General features: G+C 28.9%; 4 protein-coding genes across 10 annotated transcripts; 2 read left to right on the top strand and 2 right to left on the bottom strand.

Moving 5' to 3' along the window:
• Window positions 1-469: 469 nt before the first annotated feature.
• LOC123273066 (centrosome-associated zinc finger protein CP190) lies at window positions 470-4,055 on the bottom strand. Of its 6 annotated transcripts, none has more exons than XM_044740260.1 (6): window positions 3,892-4,054; window positions 3,610-3,796; window positions 3,182-3,356; window positions 2,962-3,098; window positions 2,606-2,851; window positions 470-2,532 (listed from the first exon to the last, which is right to left on the bottom strand). In XM_044740260.1, the coding sequence occupies exons 3-6, from the start codon at window positions 3,344-3,346 to the stop codon at window positions 603-605; spliced, it is 2,478 nt and encodes an 825-aa protein (XP_044596195.1). In that variant the 5' UTR covers window positions 3,347-3,356; window positions 3,610-3,796; window positions 3,892-4,054; the 3' UTR covers window positions 470-602. The 6 variants fall into 6 exon arrangements, with proteins under 6 accessions (XP_044596195.1, XP_044596196.1, XP_044596213.1 ...); XM_044740261.1 differs by having other exon boundaries at window positions 3,907-4,054; XM_044740278.1 differs by lacking the exon at window positions 3,610-3,796 and having other exon boundaries at window positions 3,892-4,055.
• A 2,901-nt stretch (window positions 4,056-6,956) lies between these two features.
• On the top strand, window positions 6,957-14,776 carry LOC123273268 (glutamine synthetase 2 cytoplasmic). 2 transcript variants are annotated; one of them, XM_044740665.1, is made up of 3 exons: window positions 6,957-7,430; window positions 12,364-12,554; window positions 12,770-14,776. In XM_044740665.1, the coding sequence occupies exons 2-3, from the start codon at window positions 12,371-12,373 to the stop codon at window positions 13,693-13,695; spliced, it is 1,110 nt and encodes a 369-aa protein (XP_044596600.1). In that variant the 5' UTR covers window positions 6,957-7,430; window positions 12,364-12,370; the 3' UTR covers window positions 13,696-14,776. The 2 variants fall into 2 exon arrangements, with proteins under 2 accessions (XP_044596600.1, XP_044596589.1); XM_044740654.1 differs by lacking the exon at window positions 6,957-7,430 and adding an exon at window positions 10,280-11,052.
• A 108-nt stretch (window positions 14,777-14,884) lies between these two features.
• Window positions 14,885-17,074, bottom strand: LOC123273297 (mortality factor 4-like protein 1). Its single transcript, XM_044740685.1, has 6 exons — window positions 16,925-17,074; window positions 16,723-16,840; window positions 16,312-16,614; window positions 16,017-16,235; window positions 15,384-15,556; window positions 14,885-15,319 (listed from the first exon to the last, which is right to left on the bottom strand). The coding sequence occupies exons 1-6, from the start codon at window positions 16,950-16,952 to the stop codon at window positions 15,150-15,152; spliced, it is 1,011 nt and encodes a 336-aa protein (XP_044596620.1). The 5' UTR covers window positions 16,953-17,074; the 3' UTR covers window positions 14,885-15,149.
• A 99-nt stretch (window positions 17,075-17,173) lies between these two features.
• LOC123273339 (probable trafficking protein particle complex subunit 2) lies at window positions 17,174-17,889 on the top strand. Its single transcript, XM_044740747.1, has 3 exons — window positions 17,174-17,371; window positions 17,440-17,673; window positions 17,767-17,889. The coding sequence occupies exons 1-3, from the start codon at window positions 17,282-17,284 to the stop codon at window positions 17,863-17,865; spliced, it is 423 nt and encodes a 140-aa protein (XP_044596682.1). The 5' UTR covers window positions 17,174-17,281; the 3' UTR covers window positions 17,866-17,889.
• Window positions 17,890-18,112: the final 223 nt, after the last annotated feature.

Raw genomic sequence — 18,112 nt, 5'->3', positions numbered from 1 at the left:
TCAAATTTATTACATTATAATCAATGTAATAATTATAGTTTTTGTGCTAAAAAATATTAAGTTTTACAATTTTTATTTACTATCGTTATCAAAACAATAAACTATTATTGCTAATTTCTTATAATAATAAGATTTTTGTCGTTAAATAAAATACTATTTGATTGCCGTATTTAAATTTATTTATATATATATATATTTATAAATCATTTCCCTTTGTTTTTTTTTTTTTTTAATTTAAGCTTCTACATAGATTTTGTTTTTTTTTTTTTTTTTTTTTTTTTTAATTAATACATAGTAATAAAAATGATCCAAGTCAATAAAATTCACAAGCTCTGTTATACAGTATAAAATGCACATTTAAATTATAGTAAATTGTAAATAATAATAACCCCCCTCCCCAATGAAAATTGATTTCCGAATCATAGCTAATTACTCACACAAGTAAAAATTATTCAATCTTTTACAAATATTTATTCAAATGACAATCGGTTATTTTTTTTTTAAGTAAAATGAAAAAATGGAATTTAATAATAATAATAATATAATATACTTAGTAATATTAATAAATTCTTAAAAGATACATTGGATAATTTTTATTTAATTCACGAATCAGCCATCTCCATGCTATCTTCATCCCACTCTCCAGCCAGATCAGAAGACATTTTAGGTTTGGTCTCCTCCTCATTGGCGCTTTCAACGCGTTCAAGATGTTCCTCTTCAATAATCATCATGGGCTCTTGAGCTTGTTGATTTCCATCGTTACTCTGTGATTGCTCTTCATCATACTCAACGATTTCCGTTTCTTCCTCGACATACTGAATAACTTCTTCTACCTGCTCCTGATTTCCATCCTCACCTTCCGCAACATTTTGATCGCTATGCTCAGTATCACCTTCCTCAAGAACTTCTTCAACAACTTCCTCGACTATTTCTTCAGTATCATGACTAGCGACGGTCTGGTAAGTCGCGTAAGCCTGGCTTGACGAGTCGTCAGTACCATGAATGTAAACAATCATTCCTCCTTCTTCAGTATTTTGCATAACTACTTGTTCATTGCTCGAAATATGAATCTGTTGTGGTTGTTGGTTGTGTACCTCCTGTGAAAGTTCACCTTGCTGATAATTATCATTATCAATCAGCATAATCATTTGTTGGCCATGACCGTTGAAAGCTTCCTCGTGAGTGATGTTGTTTAAATCCATTTCATTAACTACATAGCTTGTTTCTGTGGTATGAATTTCCTGATGATCTGAAGTGATGGTTTCCGTAGTGATAGTATCTCCGACACCTAAAGAAGCGGCTATTCCGCTAGCGACATTACTGAGCGCTTCAGCTTCAGAAGAAGGCTCTAGCGGTATCGAAGGTAACATTTCTGATTCAGCTGGCATAACTTCCTGTTTTTTATGCTGACAATCAATATGTACACGCAAATTTGTTGATCTGACAAATACCTTGTGACAATAAGGACAACGGAAACCTTTGTCTTTTCCGTTCATGTTTGTTCCATGACCTGTGTTGATCTCATGATTAGCTAATTCGCTAACATCTTTGAAAGCTTCGCCACACTGGACGCATTGGATCTCGTCAGAGACACTTGAGCGTGACAATGACAACGGGCGATGTTTATGATTGATTTGATGTCTTACGAGCAATGTTTCGGATAGAGCTACGTAATTACAGGCATGGCATTTGGGGAAAGACATACTCATTGGGGGTGGTACGTTGTGTTTTGTGTACAAATGGTACATCAAAATGTTACGTTTAGCTGCCTTGTAACCACAATGCTCGCAAACGCGCGGATCGAATTTCTCATCATGCACATCCTGCATGTGTCTACGGTACATATAATAATTATGATATTCTTCATCTAAATCACATTTGTGACATTTCCAAGGACCTGAATCATTACCGTCATTCTTCTCTTCGCTCTCAGTGGCGTCGGGTATCAAGTGATCCGATTTTAATACCACGTAAGATACTTTTGTCTTGCTCGAAGAACTTTCTGAGGACTTGGGTTCTTTTTGCATTATTTTCAGGCGGATATTCTTGTTATTTTTAACTAGATGCGGATACTTTTTCAGTACTTCTCGAATTATCTTAGCGTGGTTGTTAATTGACTCAGGCGAACTCTGAGAAGAATTCTTGCTCTTTTCTAAGTTTTCTTTTTCCTCTAGCTCAAACCGAACGCGCTTGGATGCAGAAGCGCCGTCTTGTGATCTAGAATTAGACTTAGTACTGATCCAGTCATCATCGGAATTATTGTCCCAGTTTTTCTCCTCGTCGTCATCGTCAGTGTCATTGCGGTTTGAACGATTCTCGTTCTTTTTGTCATTCGAGTCACTAGTAGCTCTAACAATCGGTTTTGTGTTGTATGTTATGTCATCAAACGAAGAAAATACTCCCAAAGCAATATCTTCCACCTCCGGCAGATCAAACCGTGACGGACCGGAGTTAGCTTCATTGTGCCTGTGTCCATACGATCCAGAATCATTCATTGACGGAGAATCTATTTTTCTCCTCCAAATAGGCAACCTGAAAATAAAATTTATTAAGTAAAATAATTATCTGTCGTTGAAAAATAATTAAAAAATAAATATTTGCATACTTTCTGCCGGGTAAAGGTGTCGTAGGCATTGTCTGATGAATTGATGTTTTTTTATTCGGGCTCACTACTTTTGATTGCAATGACACAGATGTTTTTTCATTAGTAACCGGGCTTGTTTGAAGATTACTTGTATTAAATTGTGCATCTAGCAATTTTGTTAAAACTGCCATGTTCATTTTTTGTGCAGTTTTATACAGAGCATTCTGTTCAGAGGTCCAATACTCTAAATGCCCCGTGTACATAAAACTGTTAAAAAGATAAATTAATAATATTTTTGTAACACAATTGTTAAATTAAAATTTTAAAACGAAATTAGACTCGTCAATAATAAAATTAAAAAAAAAAAAAATACAAACCTTATAATAGATTTAACACACTCATAAGGCATGTCAGGTGGCATGACAAGTACGCCATCGTAATCTTCTTTTTCTTTTTGCTTACGTTCTAACTGCATAAAATAATCAGTACACGTCGTGATGACAAGCCGATGTGCCTTTTAATAATAAACAAATATTATAAAAAATTAAGATCAAATAAAGTCATTAAAAATAAATTAATAAATAATGAAATATTTACTTGTACTGTGATGTCACTTGTGGGAAATTTAATCGTAAGATCAAGTAATTCTTCTTCATGGTAAAGTTGTTGAAGTCTTTGAAGAAAAAATGATCCCCAGTTGTCAACTTTTACTTGCTTCAATCCCGGTGATTGGGACCGTTTATTCTGAAGTATTGTAGACATAATTGAAGCCCTATAATTTATATACAATATTAATCGTCAATTACTGAAAAATAATTTATAATAATTGAATTGTAGTTGTAAATATTTATGCTTTCACATATTTATGAGATTCATCTCACGGGTACTCTAGTTTCGAGACGCACTGCATATTTTTAATTGAATAATTACAATAAGTAAACAAATGCATAAATACTAATCGTTATCTAAACATATGCATCAGTAGATTATATAATAATTAAAAAGTTAAAGTTTAATGACATTACCAAAATTATTTTTTTGTTTTTAAAGTTGAATCTTTTAACCTAAACCAATCATCGGTCGAGTAAAACACAAAAAATTAAGAATAATCACAAATGGAGGAATCCCAAGCAATAAGGCCACGTAATGTATCTCAAGTTGCTGTTATTATCCTAATAATGATTAAATAATTACCACTTATTGATAGGAATACTGTGAAAATATAATATTTATCATATTTAACATTTCTAACCGGTTGTAAAAAAAATGTACTTGATATAGATTTCAATAACTACCAAGAAGCGTACCTTTTCGTTACTTACAATTTCTTTACTATTCACAGTTTCACAGGGCCAGCTCCATCTCTTACAAAAGCTTTCAGTAGACCACCAATCCTGGACAACCCAATTTTCCTTCATTCCCACAGATGGCGGTGTTCTTCTTCTTCGATTTCAGAGCAAACGTCAGTTGTACCAATATTGTTAATTTTTTTTTTTTAATTTAAGTAAATGGATTTCGCACTCAGCGCCATCACTGTGGTAGTTTTATACTAATAACAGAAATACACACATTGTTTTCTTGTGAAAATAATGAATTTATTTATTTATTTTTGAAATAATACCCAGTTCTTAACAAGTAAGCATGTCATTTTTATTCATTTTTTTTACTATTGATGAATAATTCATTGTTTTAGTTAATCCTTTTTGTTTTAACACCGGTTTTATGACGTTTTGATACTTAACCTTTAAAATTGTTTTTCAATTACATTTTCAATGTTTAAAAGATAATTTTTCAATTTGTAAATAAGAATATTTGTATTATTTATTTCTGCATTCATTTAAAAACGTGTGATGACAACAATTATTCTTTTGAAACTTTGTCTCAGCTAAAGTAGCAAATAAACTTTTCCATTTTTTAAAAAATGTATTTTATGTTATTGAAATAAAATCAAAATTTTTTCAAAAACACACACTTAATTTTTACATAATAATATAAAAAAATCATTAAATGTTTATCTATTACTCAGGAAAAATTTCTTCAAAGAAACAGTAAATTTGAGAATGATACTGAAACCAGCAGACGTTTGAAAATTTTTTTCATTAATTAAATTGAAACTAAATTTTTTTTTTAATTGCACTTATAGTTCTTCAAATTTTCTACGTGTAGAATTTTTATTTTTTTGGATTAATTTTTTTAATCAGAAAAATCCTAGAAATTGTCAGATGTCTGCTAATTTAATTTTCACAATGTGCAGTAATTTTTATTATTTATCGAAATAATTTAGAAATTATTAAAATAAGAATTTCTATATTTTTCTTTGTATTTTATTTCATCAGCATCTAATTTAGTTGTTTGAAATAAAAAACAAATGTAAACTTTTTTATTAATTTATTAAATCTTTTACAAATTAGGTCATTATGTTTAAAGTACATTTTTTGAAGTACAAACAAACACTGACAAAATTTTTAAAGAAAAAACATTTACGATATGGGATCCCATTTATATTATTTTGTATCGGTGGTTCTTTTGGATTATCACGTGTTACAGATGTAAGGTAATTTAATCATTTCTATCATAAATTAATTAGAATAAAGCATAACTATTTTTTTATTCTTATATTTTAGGGAACTTAGATTCCAAGACAAAAAATTTAAAACAATTATTTATTAAAATATATTTGTTGTAGATACAAGTATAGAAAAGTATCATCGGTAAGAGACGAAGCAAAACACAAAGGGCTTAATTTACGAAAACCTCAGGAGCTTACGTTAGAATCTCAGTATGAAAAATTAAAAAACCAGGTAATTAGTATTCAAAAGTAAATTAATTAATTAGTGATATTATAATATTCAATAATATTTATTGTTTACATCAATGCTCCACGTTATTTGTTGTTATGAAATGCAAATAAGTGCGCGAGAAGGAAAATGTTATTGCAAATTATGATCTTATTAATGACTGCATTTTGCGTCAATCAATACTTAGTTATAGACGATTAGTCTAATCAACTATATTTATCACTATATAAAAAAATGTTTATGTACAACTAATTTTTTCTTACAGCTTGATATTGACCACTGGGAAAATAAACGGATTGAAAGGCCTTGGGAAGAAGGTGTTGAGGAAAATGCTGAAAAAAACTAAATGTTTTACATATTACTGTGTTAAATAATGTATAGTAAGTACTTTAAGAAATAAAATTTATTATAAAATTAAAGATAATCAATAATAATGTCATAAAATTGTTAAACTCGCAGCTATAGCTTTATTACAATTTAAATAATTATTTAAATTAAGAATGACAGCAGAGTATTTGACAAAAAATTACCTAGTCTTATCAACAGAATGTTGTGAAAGTCATAAAAGACGTAACGAGTACACACGTGATAACTTAGTATTTTAAAATTGGTTAAATGGAGTAAATACATTATCAAAATAAAAATAAAAAAAATCGCTTATCCTTTGTCTACAAACAGTAATGTGATAAATAAAGTTTAATAGGTAAACATTGGATACTTAGTAATACTGAAGCATGCTCATAAATTATCAATAATTCAGTAATTCTTGCAAAAATAAATAAATAAGTCATATTTAAATACCAATTCACGGTTCTTTAAATTATTAAGATAAATTATGATCAGACTTTAAAATTACTCCTTTTAAATTTATTTAATGTAATTCAATAAGTAATTGATGATCAATGTGGCATTGCAATGTCAATGCACCAATAACACTAATTGTAATGACAAGTGTCACATTGCAGGAAGATAATTTCCTCCAGTTAAATACTTCCGACACTGTTGGTCCACCGCAACTATTACGAGGGTAATTTAAACGCATCGTTTGACCGCGGACTAAAATAAATATTGAGAGGGTCCTGGAGACGGATGTCGTGTATGCGTTTAGGGCGCTTATCACAATTACTAGTCCATTATCTACGTGGGACAGTTAAGCTAATTTATTTATTTATTGCGCATTATACATTTTATTAAAATTTAAATGCACTTTCATATTACTCTCTGTCGTTGCAGTATCACATTATTTTTGAATTAAATTATCCAATCAGTAATTACCAATGTATCACAACCAATATGCAACTTCCAAGATGTATCAGTTATTTTTTAACATGCATGCAAATTAACTGTACAATTTTTTTTTATAATATTATTTTCCTGTTTATCAATACAGACAATTCGTCCATAGATAAAACAACAATTGGTTATATAAATAATGGTTGTTGTTTTCATTTATATAGAAAAAATGATTGGTAACGATAAATCGACTTGTTTATCAGAAAAAAATTAGCAAATAAAAAAATGTATTAGATAAAGAAGAAGAAAGTTATAATCTCAACTGGTCAGTGGACTCAAGAGCTGACAATGAATGAAAGAAGAAAAGTGGGTGAATCATACATAGAGTACATGCTCCGGTCGTATGACTAGTAGGCTAGACCTCTGTTTATTGTTACAATTTGAGTCTGGATGTAAAGTGACGGTATATTGAGATAAAAAGGGGCCACAGCACTCTTTATAAATTATTGTAAAAACAAGGACATGCTTAGAACGTACGACACGCAACCATAATAGTTTGACTGATCAGTGGTTCATGTTTAATCATCGTTATGTCATATGCAACGTTGAATCAAGGTTGTATTAAAGCGTGTGCGGTGAGGGCAGTTCTTTAGCTGCGACGGCATTGCTACATAAATAACGCTGGAAGGTAGGAGCTTCAGTATCAAGCTTGGTGTTATCAGTGACAACTTATCGAGTCCGTCGTGAGCATCGTCCATCTACACTCTTTTTTCGTTTACGCCAATCTATTTTTGACAATCGTGATCATACACTAGGTGAGTTTTCACTATTTTATTCTGTTTATTTATTTATAAATAAACAGAATAAATAAATAAATAAACAGAGCTTGTTAATTTTAATTATCGCAAATTCTTCGTATCTGCATTTTATTTCATATAAATATTTTTATATTAATGCATCGCTAAAAATACTCAAACTATCTTTGCTTAATATTTTTTGTGTTAAAAAAACTGACATACTTTTTTAAATTAATCAACATTGATAACTACAATTTATTAAAACCGAATGTTCCAGTGTTGTGATAGGTCTGCAAATATTTATTCGCAGTAATTTTTTTTTCTCAGAACTTTTCTACCATTTAATTCATTTATTTATTTATTTATTTATTTATTCAAATAATTTTGAAAAGTGCTAATATATTGCGTTGCTAATTTAATTTACTGTCTTAATTGGAGTAATTTAAAAGACCAATTATCAAGCACAAAGTACGTAAATATTAAATTAATTTGTTTGTATCGTTTAAACTAATAACAGCTTAAACTAATAATTACAAATTTTTTTATTAAAAGTAATTATTCTTTTGTACTAAAAAAAATAGTCGTCCGGTAATTAATTTTTTATGTAAATCGGAAGATGTAAAACAACGCATTAGAAAATATGAATTATTAATAAATTTATTTCAAAATATAATTACCCATAAAATTATTTCGTTGGCTACTAAATATCTCATAAAAAAATTAAAATACAATTATTTATTATTATCAACAAATAAAAATTATTATCATTGAACAGCTTTGTTTAAAAAAACCTTCATTACTCTTCTTTGTCACCGCAGAACTGAATATTGTTCAATGTCTCGCTATTAATAGCACAAAGCATCTTTACGTTTTTTTTAGCAAAAGCTGCGTTCTTTAATCAGTTTTGCTAACAAAGCTTTTATTCTCCTCCATAATTATATTTCATTATATTCAAAGTATATTGATTGTTACATTTAAGAATACAGCTTTACGGTATAAAAGCTCATCAAAGATTGCATTGACAGGTGACGGGAGAAAAAAATCGATTGCATTATGTCCATTGCTAATATTTAAATTTTACTTGAAATAATTCTCAGCTGTACGTTCATTCAGTTTTTCCTCCTTGACATTGAATAAAATTATCCGATACGGGACTAATAAATAAATATCAAATTAAGCGTGCATATTATGTTAAACAGAAAAAAGAGATAAAGTCTATTTTAGTTTCATAGTTATTAGCCAATCTATAGTAATCTCAGGTGTCATTACGGAAAATAATTTCAAGTACATTAAGCACGCAATGCACAAATTGACATTAATTAAAGGTCCATTGTTATTGTTATTATTTCTTTATCATACAATGCACGTGCTGTATCTATTTAAATTCTTACTTTGTTCTTAATAAAGCACTCGAGCTAATTTAATGAAAGGTAAACAAATAAAACTCTGTTAATTTTGTTGTTTGCTAAGTCGTGTACTTATCTAGCATATCTTCGAGTAATTAATTTTTTTGGTTTAATTAAAAAAAAATTTTAGTGAAATCAAAGAACTTTGCACTGAATAAATAGAATAATTTTTTTGATACTGAAATTAAAAAACATTTGTCAATTTTTTGAATTTTTCAGACAATTAAATTATTATAAAAAAATTTTTATGAAGAAAATTCATATCTAGAAATTAAATGAAAAATTACAAGTGCACATTTTTTAAAAATATTTTTTTTTAATAAAAATAAAAAAAATTGACTGATGTCAGGTGATTTGGATATAATTAATTTTTTAATATTGAGATTATGAGAATTAAAAGTTTTTACTAATTATAAAAATTATAATTAGATCTTCTTTAAAAAATATCTCAGTGCAAATTTTTTAACAAAAATTGCCAAATGTCAGCTTATTTGTATATAATTAATTTTTTAATATTGAGAATATGAATATTAAAATTTTTTTACTAATTATAAAAATTATAATTATTTCTTCTTTAAAAAATATCTCAGTGCAAATTTTTTAATAATATTTATTTAAAAACTAATTTTTAATAAAAATCAAAAGAATTGTCAAATGTCAGCTGATTGCAGTATCATTAATTTTAAAACTATTGAGAATGTAATTAATGAAAGTTTTTACTAATTATAAAAATTATAATTATTTCTTCTTTAAAAAATATGTCAGAGTGAAAATTTTTTAATAATACGTTTTTTAAAACAAATTTTCAACAAAAATAAAAAATTTCTTAGATGTCAGCTGATTTCAGTATCATTAATTGTTAAATTATTAAAATTATAAATACTTAAAATTTTATTGGTAATAAAAATAATAATTATTTCTTTAAAAAATATTTCACTTGACATTGAAATTTTCAACAGCTGATCTGTCATTAAACTTACACTCCATTTTTTCGGAGTTATTTTTCAATTCACGAATAATTATGATTTATTGTGATTTATTGAATAAATTATAAATATAAAAAAATACTCTCGTGTTAAATAAAATGTAAATAAAATTATCGTTAAAACAGTAAACATTCGATTATTAATAATTTGAATTGTCAGATCTTCGATGCGCAGTCTCACACGCCGCGATCACGTGAATCGTGATGCGACCTAATGAGATGGATGTCTGACAGAGTGGGAAGTGTAACGTAAGCGCGTGAGAGTACGAAGAAAGGTTTTTTCAGTGAGGAGAGAGGGGAAAATATTTAAATCTCAAAAAAACAAAAAATATCACTAAAAATATATGGATAAATATTTTCTGTAACAATGGATATTTTAATGGCTGGTCATCACATTTATTTTAGAAAAAAATTGATGCGGTTTATCAACCCCCGAGCGTTTCACGCATACGTTGCAACAAATCAATTAAAATTGTTTAACGTCAACATGCGCACAGCAAAATCCTGTGCATTAATATAGGTAACATACGCAACAGCAAGTGTTGCTTCTGATACATGCATACAAATACACAATACCCATACGTCTCTGAAAATAACTGGTTGATAATGTTTCGTAAAGTGAAGTCACTATACAGCACCCACCCATAAGAGAGTTTATCTCACTTACTTACTTTATTTTGAATATTTTAAGTAAAATATTGCTGTTTAATAGTTGGAGTGGAATATCTATTGGTGTAAAGCATATCTCAACTACAAGCCAATTATTTCGGAGTAATTTCATACATAAAAGCGATTTAATCAGGTTTTACAAATTAGCTCTTATATTATTTGTATTCTTACTTGTATGTGTTTTTTCGATGTAAGAAGAGTGGGGACCTGTTTGGCCACCATATAAATATTCCAATCGTCAGTATCGTTATTCAGTTCTTCACTTGGCCCTCAATTATCAAGGGAATTTATAAGTGTACCTTTTCATCCTACTTGGAACCCTTTTGTACTAATTTTTTTTTTTTTTACTTAAAAAGGATTTTTTATCCTTTTATTTTATGTTGCATTCCACTGTCTGTACTTAATACTCGAATTTTTTTTTACTTTTGACTGACATATTTTTTATACTCATACTTTTTATTTGTTAAATATTAAAAATGGGTTTGAGAATTTTGGTGAAAGTTTGTGAAACAAATATATTTTCACGAGCTGTATCAGGTAACAAGCCATTATGGATCACTTTTGGAAGACATATAAGCTGGTAAGTTTCCGTGGAATTTTTCTAAAAATTCCTCCAAAGTTATTTATTTAATGAGAAAATTATTAAGCAACCAGTACATACTTCCAATGACTACTCTGTCATTTTTATTATGATTATTAATTATCATTACAGTGGTACTCTATAATCATCCTATCATCTATAATTCACCCTATTACTTGGATAAATTTTCCTAACTTCCCATTTCCGGGGGCTATGGAGAACATATTTAATATCTATGAATAAAACATGACTATAATTATATAAATTACAAAACCCCGAAATATCAAAAGTGTCTTATTTGTAATATAAGAGAAATTACAGTCTATTATAAAGAAACCTTTCCTCGACCTACTTTAAGTGATCGCGATAATTGATAAATAAGAATAATGCTTTTGATAAATGTCAACGAGATATCATCTCAATCAGTCTAATGACCCAATAAAATTTTAAAACTTATACACATATTGGATTATTTCAATGATTTTACCGTACTGTCTTGCTTTAACTAAGTGATGAAATGTTAATCATCATAAATAAAATTGTCTACGTGTACATGTTTGATGAAATATCAATATTGATTTGTACTTTTGTATAAAAGAGATTGCGATAGTTTTTTTTTCTTTTGCTTTCTCATTGCTACAAAAGAGATAAACTCTTATTACCAAATCTATTTAAAATAAATTTCATAGTCTATACAAATACAAATATTTACTTATTTATTTGAACTAATGACTTGGCTGTTAGCTTATTTCGTTATCAAAGAGTCTAATAATGATAATATGGCACATTGAAATATTAGCAATCTATTCTCACTAGAGTCAAGTCAACTCGGTCAAATACCCTTCTTTGTTATTTCTAAATGATATGCGTAATAAAGTATTCATTACATTTTACTTCACTGTACCGAGCGCTTACGGAAATGCTGCCAAGAAGTTGTTTTATTGTTTAGCAGAGCTATTTATTATTTTTGCTCATGTGTAATATACTTGTTAAGAATTTTTGTACTAAAAATGATGCGTACTTTGGCTTAACTTCAACTCTATAGGTCTACATTTATGTATATACATATTAAAATGATAATTAATTACGGCAAAGTTGAAAGCAAACCAGTATTTTTCAATATTATAAAATTATAATATGAAGAAAGCGACTGATCTTTTCAATGTCGCATTTATCAATTAATTTCAAGCGTAATATTTTATTGTAAATTATTTGTTTACTTATTTATTATTTTTTAAATTATAAGATAAATTATAATTTATGCATGACTTCCCACTTGAGATAAATAAAATAAAATAATTTTGATTTCAGCACGACCATGTCAAGGACGATGCTTAAAGATTCGCCGAACGCGGCTCTCAACAAGACATTGCTGAACAAGTATTTGGATTTACCTCAACCAGACAATAAAATTCAAGCAAAATACATCTGGATCGATGGAACCGGCGAGGGAATACGATCAAAGACGAGAACTCTGGACTTTGTACCCAAGCATCCGTCGGGTTAGTTGTTCAACAATTATTTATCAGTTAAATAATTATTAATTGATCGACTTACTGTAATAACCACTTAATTTCAAGTGATTAAAAAATTAGCGTATCTATGTGTGTCAATACACAATGAACAGCTGTTGATTATTTTTTATTCATAATCTGAAATTAAACAAAAAAAAAATATACATTTACATTATCTCTAAATAAAAATGTAATTATTGCAGAACTTCCTAAATGGACTTACGATGGTAGTTCGACTTACCAAGCTGAGGGTGGAAACAGTGACGTATTTCTGCTACCAGTAGCTATCTACCGGGACCCAATCCGCCGTGGGAACAACAAACTGGTCCTCTGCGAGACTTACACCAGTGACATGACTCCAACTGCAACAAACAAACGTTTCAGGTGTAATCAAGCCATGGAAGCTGTAAAATCTGAAGAACCGTGGTTTGGAATTGAGCAGGAGTATACTTTCCTCGATTTCGACAACCGACCTCTGGGCTGGCCAAAGAATGGCTTTCCTGGACCCCAGGGTCCCTACTACTGCGGTGTAGGAGCTGAAAGAGTTATTGGCCGTGAAATTGTCGAAGCGCATTACCGCGCTTGCATGTACGCTGGAGTAAACATCGCTGGTACCAACGCTGAAGTAATGCCATCGCAGTGGGAGTTCCAGGTTGGTCCTTGCGTTGGAATCGCTGGTGGAGATGATCTCTGGATAGCCCGGTTTTTATTGCACCGCATAGCTGAAGAGTTTGGTGTTATCGTGACTCTTGATCCTAAGCCCGTTGACGGATCCTGGAACGGAGCCGGTGCGCACACCAATTTCTCTACCAAGTCAATGCGCAAAGAAAACGGAATTATTGAGATTGAGAAAGCTATTGAGAAATTGAGCAAACAGCACGTGAAACACATTCAGGCTTATGACCCACGTGGAGGAAAAGACAACGAACGTCGTCTTACAGGCAAGTGCGAGACCAGCAGTATCCATGACTTCAGCGCCGGGGTTGCTAACAGAGGTGCCAGTATTCGTATTCCTCGAGGAGTCGCCGAAGATAAGAAGGGATACTTGGAAGACAGGCGACCTAGTAGTAATTGTGATCCGTATTCTGTCTGTGATGCGTTGGTCCGTACATGCTTGTTGAATGAGTAATTTTGTTCCTCTGTTATATTTAAATGTACAACTAGATAAGCGCAACAATGCTATAAATTATATTATAATACACGTGGAATTTAAATTTTATGTTATTCTTTTAAAAACAAAAAATCTTTTTATGGAAGTGTAATAATTGTCATGTAGATGGGTGGAATAATGATGTAGAATTTATAATTTATGAAATTGTTTTTTGATCTACGTCAACTTATATTTTCTTGTACGTAATGGGCAATTATTTTGTTATATATTTACAGAATTTATTGCTATTGATACTTTTAATTATAACTACCAGTAAAGATTTATAATCAAAAAATAATAGAATGAAAAAAAAAAAAATTCTTCTAACTATTTTTGATAAGTGAGCTTGTATTTTATCAATTTGAGCGAGGCTGCCTTCCATATACGGTTTGTAGTGAATTCAAATCTTGTGGTTAGATGAAAGAGTATAGTTGTATATGAAGTATAAGACTAATTACAGGCAATAATAAACGACCGTTGTATTCATTCCGATGCAAATCCTCGATTAGATTGAGCAATTTGATATTAATTATTTATACTAGCCAAAATTATTACATGTTATCTGGACATTATCATAATCTTTCGTTTATTTATGAATTAACTTTAACTATTTCTTATCTCGCCGAATCTTTACCGATGGATTATTTATTGCTGTTATGTTAATGACAATTATCATTGACATAGACAATTAACATTGTATAATATTTATAAAGATATATTTTTTTTTTTCAATCATAAAATGCTTTTTATCGTCTACTACTACTTATTATTATTATTATTATTATTATTATTTTATAATATGATTATTATAGACAAATATTACCATATTTCGTAATTATTATAATAATACATTACAATATTTTACGTATTTAGCTACGAATTGGTACAATAAATGTTAATCAGTTCAATTGTAAAAAACGTAGAGACATATTTTGGATAATGTGGAATTATTTCGATATTATTTATTAAGAAAAAATATATATGGTGTATGTATTGTTGAACTGTTTACTCAAATTGTAAAATTTAATAAATAAACCAATAAATAATATGATGTTTTAAACAATTTGACTTATATTAGTTATCGATACATTTATAATATTAGATACTAATTTTTTCATTGTTTTTATTTACAGTCAACTATAAAATTATGATTATTTTCAAATTATTGGATTTTATCTGTTAAATCTAAGAACACTTTAAATGAAATAAATAACATGTTAAACTGATTACAAAACTTTTGTAAGTATAAAAAAACGTTTTAAAAACTACAAAGGAAAGTAAAAAAAAAAGAACAGTCAGTTGGCAATTGAGATTATTGTCGTCAACAAGTTTGTATCAATTAAATAAAAAATACTAATTTATTATTTATTTATCTATTAGATGTAGACAATCAAGGAGTAAATAATGTCTTTATCTATGGAACCAAAAATACTTTATCCACACTTACGATGATACTCTGGAGTTGCGGCTCCGTAATCTTGAAGACTGAATAAATCGCTGCTGTTTTTATGGAGATATCTCAAGAAATCGTGGATATGAGTTAACAGTAATGCGATGCTTCGCTCATCTAAAGGCGTATAGGCGAGCATGCTACCTAATTTCACTGTAAAAAAATTATTATGGATTAAAAATAATAAAAAATTTATAATTGTATTTAAATAAAGTACCAAATAATCGAAGTAAATGAATGGCTCCATATATTTGGCTGGGAGGTGTATTAGGCTTCGCTGAAATTATTTCACTGTATTGTTGTCGTTCCCATCTATATAGTAATTGTGTACCTAACATGACATTGAAATATTCTTTCAAGCCTCTTGTTACTTCTAAAACAGCGCTTTCTCTGCAATAAAAAGAATGGGTAATTTATTGAATGTAAGATAATTAAAATTTAAGTGAACTCAATATCTCAATTAATGACCTAAATACTTTATCTGACCTCTATATTTTTAAAGATTTAACAAGTGTCATCAAAAACTAATTTTATCAATTAAATTGAATTGAATGATAAATTACATCACTAATTGATATATTGTGCATAAGTACGAGATAATTAAAATGATAATTAATGAAATTGATAAAAAGAAATTTTCAATCGTTGAACTTTTTTTTTATCAATTTAATTAAATTTAATAAATATTATTATTAATATTTAGATACTATATATAATGTAGATTAATTTAAGGCTGAGTATTATCTATAAAGGTAAAAAATTTCTTCTTAAATGGATTTAGAGTTAAGTCTTAAGGTTTAAGCAAATAAATATTATTCTACAGATAAATAAAAACATAAACTAAACATACTTATTAGGAGTATTTGTTTTACTAGATGTCTTGAACTTGACGTAGTCATCTAATATTTGATCAATCGTGTGCCTAGCCGGTAAAGTGACTAATTTTTTCTGCCGAATAATCGCATCCCAATCATCAACAAGCCAAGGCTTCAATTCGTCGGGAATTTTAACTTTAACTTCAACATTTGCTAAGAATTGCTCTTCTGTTTCAACTGAAGGGTCCACGCGGCTTCAAATCAAACATTTAATTTATTAAAATATTCAATAAAAGTACTAACTCGGTAAATAATATATTGATTATAAACCTTCGCTTCTTTCTAGGTGCATCTGAGGATGAATCGTGCGACGAAGGAGTTACAGAACCACTGTTAGCTTTATTACGACCAGTACTCTTGTCACCACCAGGTACCGGTGTGCTTGCTCGACTATCAGAATCTTTGTCTTTGCCGCTCTCACTTTTACGTCCTTGTCCCTTCAAAACCGTGGTGGTTTTTTTTCCTTTTTGTGTCGACTGCTGGGCTGCATGAGCGCGCTGTACTTCCTTTTGTTTTTGCACATTAGTTTCGTTGTATTTCAACACACGGCTTTCCGGGACCCATTCATCCCAACTATAAAAAAAAAACAGACATGATGGTTGGATTCTACTGATGCTTCAAAGGTGAATGACCGTTTACTCAGTCATCAATTTTCGACTAAAATAAATATTAATAACTTACTTTTTATTCCAGCCGGCATAATGTATAAAATATTTAACTGTTTTTTCCTTAGTGAGTGATGATTTCAAACATTTAGCCTCATAAATAAGGGGACCATGGAAACATAGTACTTTTTCACCTAACCAATAAAATCAGGATTTTAATTATTATGCAGAGTTAATAGCTAATTATTAATTTGAATTGAATCAAAAAATAAACTCACCTTCTTGAAATTTATTTTTCTGAGGCATTGAATTATTTTTATAACGTTTATCTGTCTATTTAAGATTAGTTGATCCTCTACGGCTTTCGATTGTTTACAATGGTAATAAAAGTAGCCAAGGAAATTAAATTAAAAAAAAAAAAAAAAACAAAAGATGCCAGACTAACTTCACTCGATACCGCTAGCGCCAGTGGGCCCAGTGGTAAATGATCGAAATACTTTGTCAATATGTAAACATTCACACAATAAATAAATAAATACTCTAACCATTGAATAATTTTTTAAAAATTAAAATATAAAATTAATAAACAATAACACTTGTAATGTTTTGAATTTTTATTTTAAAATTTATTTAATATGTCTGCCAATTATTACTTTGTTATTGTTGGAACTGCAGATAACCCATTGTTTGAAATAGAATTTAATGGCTCCAATAAAGAATCGAAGGTAATTATTCTTAATTTTTAATTAATTGATTTATTTGTAATAGATTTTGATTATCTTAAAAATTACAGAAAGAAGATCATGCTCATCTTAGTCAATTTATAGCTCACGCAGCATTAGACCTAGTTGATGAGCATAAATGGAAAACAACAAACATGCATTTAAAAGTTATTGATAAATTTAATCAATGGTTTGTCAGTGCATTTGTCACAGCGACGCAAATAAAATTCCTTATGGTACATGACACTAAAAATGAAGATGGTATTAAAAATTTTTTTAATGAAATGTACGAAATTTATATTAAGGTACGTAATATTCGTCAAGACACTTGGATTTTTAACCAGTTTTACTGGATCCAGATTATGTAAATATTAATCTTTATTATTTATCTTTTACAGTATTCGATGAATCCATTTTATAGAATAAATACCCCAATAAATTCTGTTGGATTTGAAAAAAAGGCTCAACTTTACGGAAGAAAATATCTGTCTTCATAATTATTATTAAATTTATTGATTAATTTAAAAAATAATTAAAACAATAGACATTCGACTATTGTTTCTATTTAGAGTTTATATTTTATTATTATTATTATCATAAGTGGAGTTATAAATTTTTCATACATTGAAAAATTTGTTTAACCCATTATTTTAAAAATGATCGAATGTCAATTGTTTTTATTATTGAAAAAAAATGAGTTTATTAATAAACTTTGTAAAAATAATTTATTAACAATATATTAAA

Source organism: Cotesia glomerata, linkage group LG1 (genome assembly GCF_020080835.1).
Source record: "Cotesia glomerata isolate CgM1 linkage group LG1, MPM_Cglom_v2.3, whole genome shotgun sequence".
Lineage (NCBI taxonomy): Eukaryota > Metazoa > Arthropoda > Insecta > Hymenoptera > Braconidae > Cotesia > Cotesia glomerata.
This window is presented reverse-complemented; position numbering and strand designations above follow the sequence as displayed.

Bases quoted from the DNA above. Each gene is read 5' to 3' on its own strand.
- LOC123273339 (XM_044740747.1), top strand. From the start codon at position 17,282: ATGTCTGCCAATTATTACTTTGTTATTGTTGGAACTGCAGATAACCCA. The intron at 17,372-17,439 runs GTAATTATTCTT...TAAAAATTACAG, and splicing joins GCTCCAATAAAGAATCGAAG to AAAGAAGATCATGCTCATCT. The intron at 17,674-17,766 runs GTACGTAATATT...TATCTTTTACAG, and splicing joins TGTACGAAATTTATATTAAG to TATTCGATGAATCCATTTTA.
- LOC123273297 (XM_044740685.1), bottom strand. From the start codon at position 16,952: ATGCCTCAGAAAAATAAATTTCAAGAAG. The intron at 16,841-16,924 runs GTGAGTTTATTT...TTTATTGGTTAG, and splicing joins GAAAAATAAATTTCAAGAAG to GTGAAAAAGTACTATGTTTC. The intron at 16,615-16,722 runs GTAAGTTATTAA...TTTTTTTTATAG, and splicing joins TATGCCGGCTGGAATAAAAA to TTGGGATGAATGGGTCCCGG.
- LOC123273268 (XM_044740654.1), top strand. From the start codon at position 10,949: ATGGGTTTGAGAATTTTGGTGAAAGTTTGTGAAACAAATATATTTTCA. The intron at 11,053-12,363 runs GTAAGTTTCCGT...TTTTGATTTCAG, and splicing joins TTTGGAAGACATATAAGCTG to CACGACCATGTCAAGGACGA. The intron at 12,555-12,769 runs GTTAGTTGTTCA...TAATTATTGCAG, and splicing joins TGTACCCAAGCATCCGTCGG to AACTTCCTAAATGGACTTAC.
- LOC123273066 (XM_044740278.1), bottom strand. From the start codon at position 3,346: ATGTCTACAATACTTCAGAATAAACGGTCCCAATCACCGGGATTGAAG. The intron at 3,099-3,181 runs GTAAATATTTCA...TATTATTAAAAG, and splicing joins CAAGTGACATCACAGTACAA to GCACATCGGCTTGTCATCAC. The intron at 2,533-2,605 runs GTATGCAAATAT...TTTTATTTTCAG, and splicing joins ACACCTTTACCCGGCAGAAA to GTTGCCTATTTGGAGGAGAA.